Genomic DNA, 1,541 nt, shown 5'->3' on the forward strand with positions numbered 1-1,541 from the left:
AAGAGTATTTAGGGAAGAGCTCTGAAACAATGATATGCAAGACACTGTCAGAGAAGAAAGCAGTCATAATTGTTGATAATAAATGTCCATGGAATATCAGAAGAACCAATATGATCACACAGAATCTAGTAGATGAGATTATATCAGAAGGGAGAGAATAGTCAGCATTGTTACGTTTAATGATAAGTGAGGAACCTAAGTCTGAGAGATGGCTTGGATTGAATGGTGTGTCATAATCTCATTGTAGATGTGGTTTTGAATACTAAGTGCATGATCAATGAGATCAAATATGCAAAGAGACTGCACATCATAGAAATAGGTTTGGCTTATTATTTATATTTTAAAAGAACCCTATTATTTTCTCTTAAAGATACTGGAGATAGAGCATGATAGGAAGAAACCAATCTATCATCTCAGAATTCCTCCTCCTGGGCCTGCCCATCCAGCCAGAACACCAAAACCTATTCTATGCCTTATTCCTGGCCATGTATCTTATCACTGTCCTGGGGAACTTCCTCATCATCGTCCTCATTCGCCTGGACTCCCATCTGCATACACCCATGTATATTTTTCTCAGCAACTTGTCCTTCTCTGACCTCTGCTTTTCCTCTGTCACAATGCCCAAATTGCTACAGAACATGCAGAGTCAAGTTCCATCCATCCCCTATGCAGACTGCCTGACCCAAATGTACTTCTTTCTGTTTTTTGCAGACTTGGAAAGCTTCCTTCTAGTGGCCATGGCCTATGACCGCTATGTGGCCATCTGCTTTCCCCTACACTATACTACCATCATGAGCCCCAAGCTCTGTCTCTTCCTGGTGGTGCTGTCCTGGGTGCTGACCATGTTCCATGCCATGCTCCACACCCTGCTTATGGCCAGATTGTGTTTCTGTGCAGAGAACGTGATTCCCCATTTTTTCTGTGATATGTCTGCCCTTCTGAAGCTGTCCTGCTCCGACACTCATGTCAATGAGTTGGTGATATTTATCACAGCAGGCCTCATTCTTCTCATTCCATTTGTCCTCATTCTTCTTTCCTATGGGCGCATCGTGTCCTCCATTTTGAAGGTCCCTTCTGCTCGAGGTATCCATAAGGCCTTCTCCACCTGTGGCTCCCATTTGTCTGTGGTGTCACTGTTCTATGGGACAGTCATTGGACTCTACTTATGTCCATCAGCTAATAATTCTACTGTGAAAGATACTGTCATGGCTCTGATGTACACGGTGGTAACTCCCATGCTGAACCCCTTTATCTACAGCTTGAGGAACAGAGACATGAAGAGAGCAATTGGAAGAATCCTTAAGAGGAAAATTATCCTAGCATGGTAATGCTTGGCATTATTACATAATTTAATGCACTAGGTATATGGATATTGGAATGTTATTCCAGACCTTTTTCTAATTGTAGAGGTTCCTGTTAATATAAAATATTATGTGGTTTTCAACAAATGACACAGCTGAAGTAGAAATTATGTATAATTTATGTATTATGTATTTTGGGGAACTTGATAGAAAATGTTTTTCCATTTTTAAATTACTGTT

The 1,541-nt window shown here is 40.9% G+C and overlaps 1 protein-coding gene across 1 annotated transcript; it reads left to right on the forward strand.

Moving 5' to 3' along the window:
- The first annotated feature begins 386 nt into the window (after window positions 1-386).
- On the forward strand, window positions 387-1,328 carry LOC143642228 (olfactory receptor 1468-like). The gene has a single exon (XM_077110483.1). It carries the CDS (start codon window positions 387-389, stop codon window positions 1,326-1,328), a length of 942 nt encoding a protein of 313 aa, XP_076966598.1.
- Window positions 1,329-1,541: the final 213 nt, after the last annotated feature.

This window comes from Callospermophilus lateralis, chromosome 11 (genome assembly GCF_048772815.1).
Source record: "Callospermophilus lateralis isolate mCalLat2 chromosome 11, mCalLat2.hap1, whole genome shotgun sequence".
Taxonomy (NCBI): Eukaryota; Metazoa; Chordata; class Mammalia; order Rodentia; family Sciuridae; genus Callospermophilus; species Callospermophilus lateralis.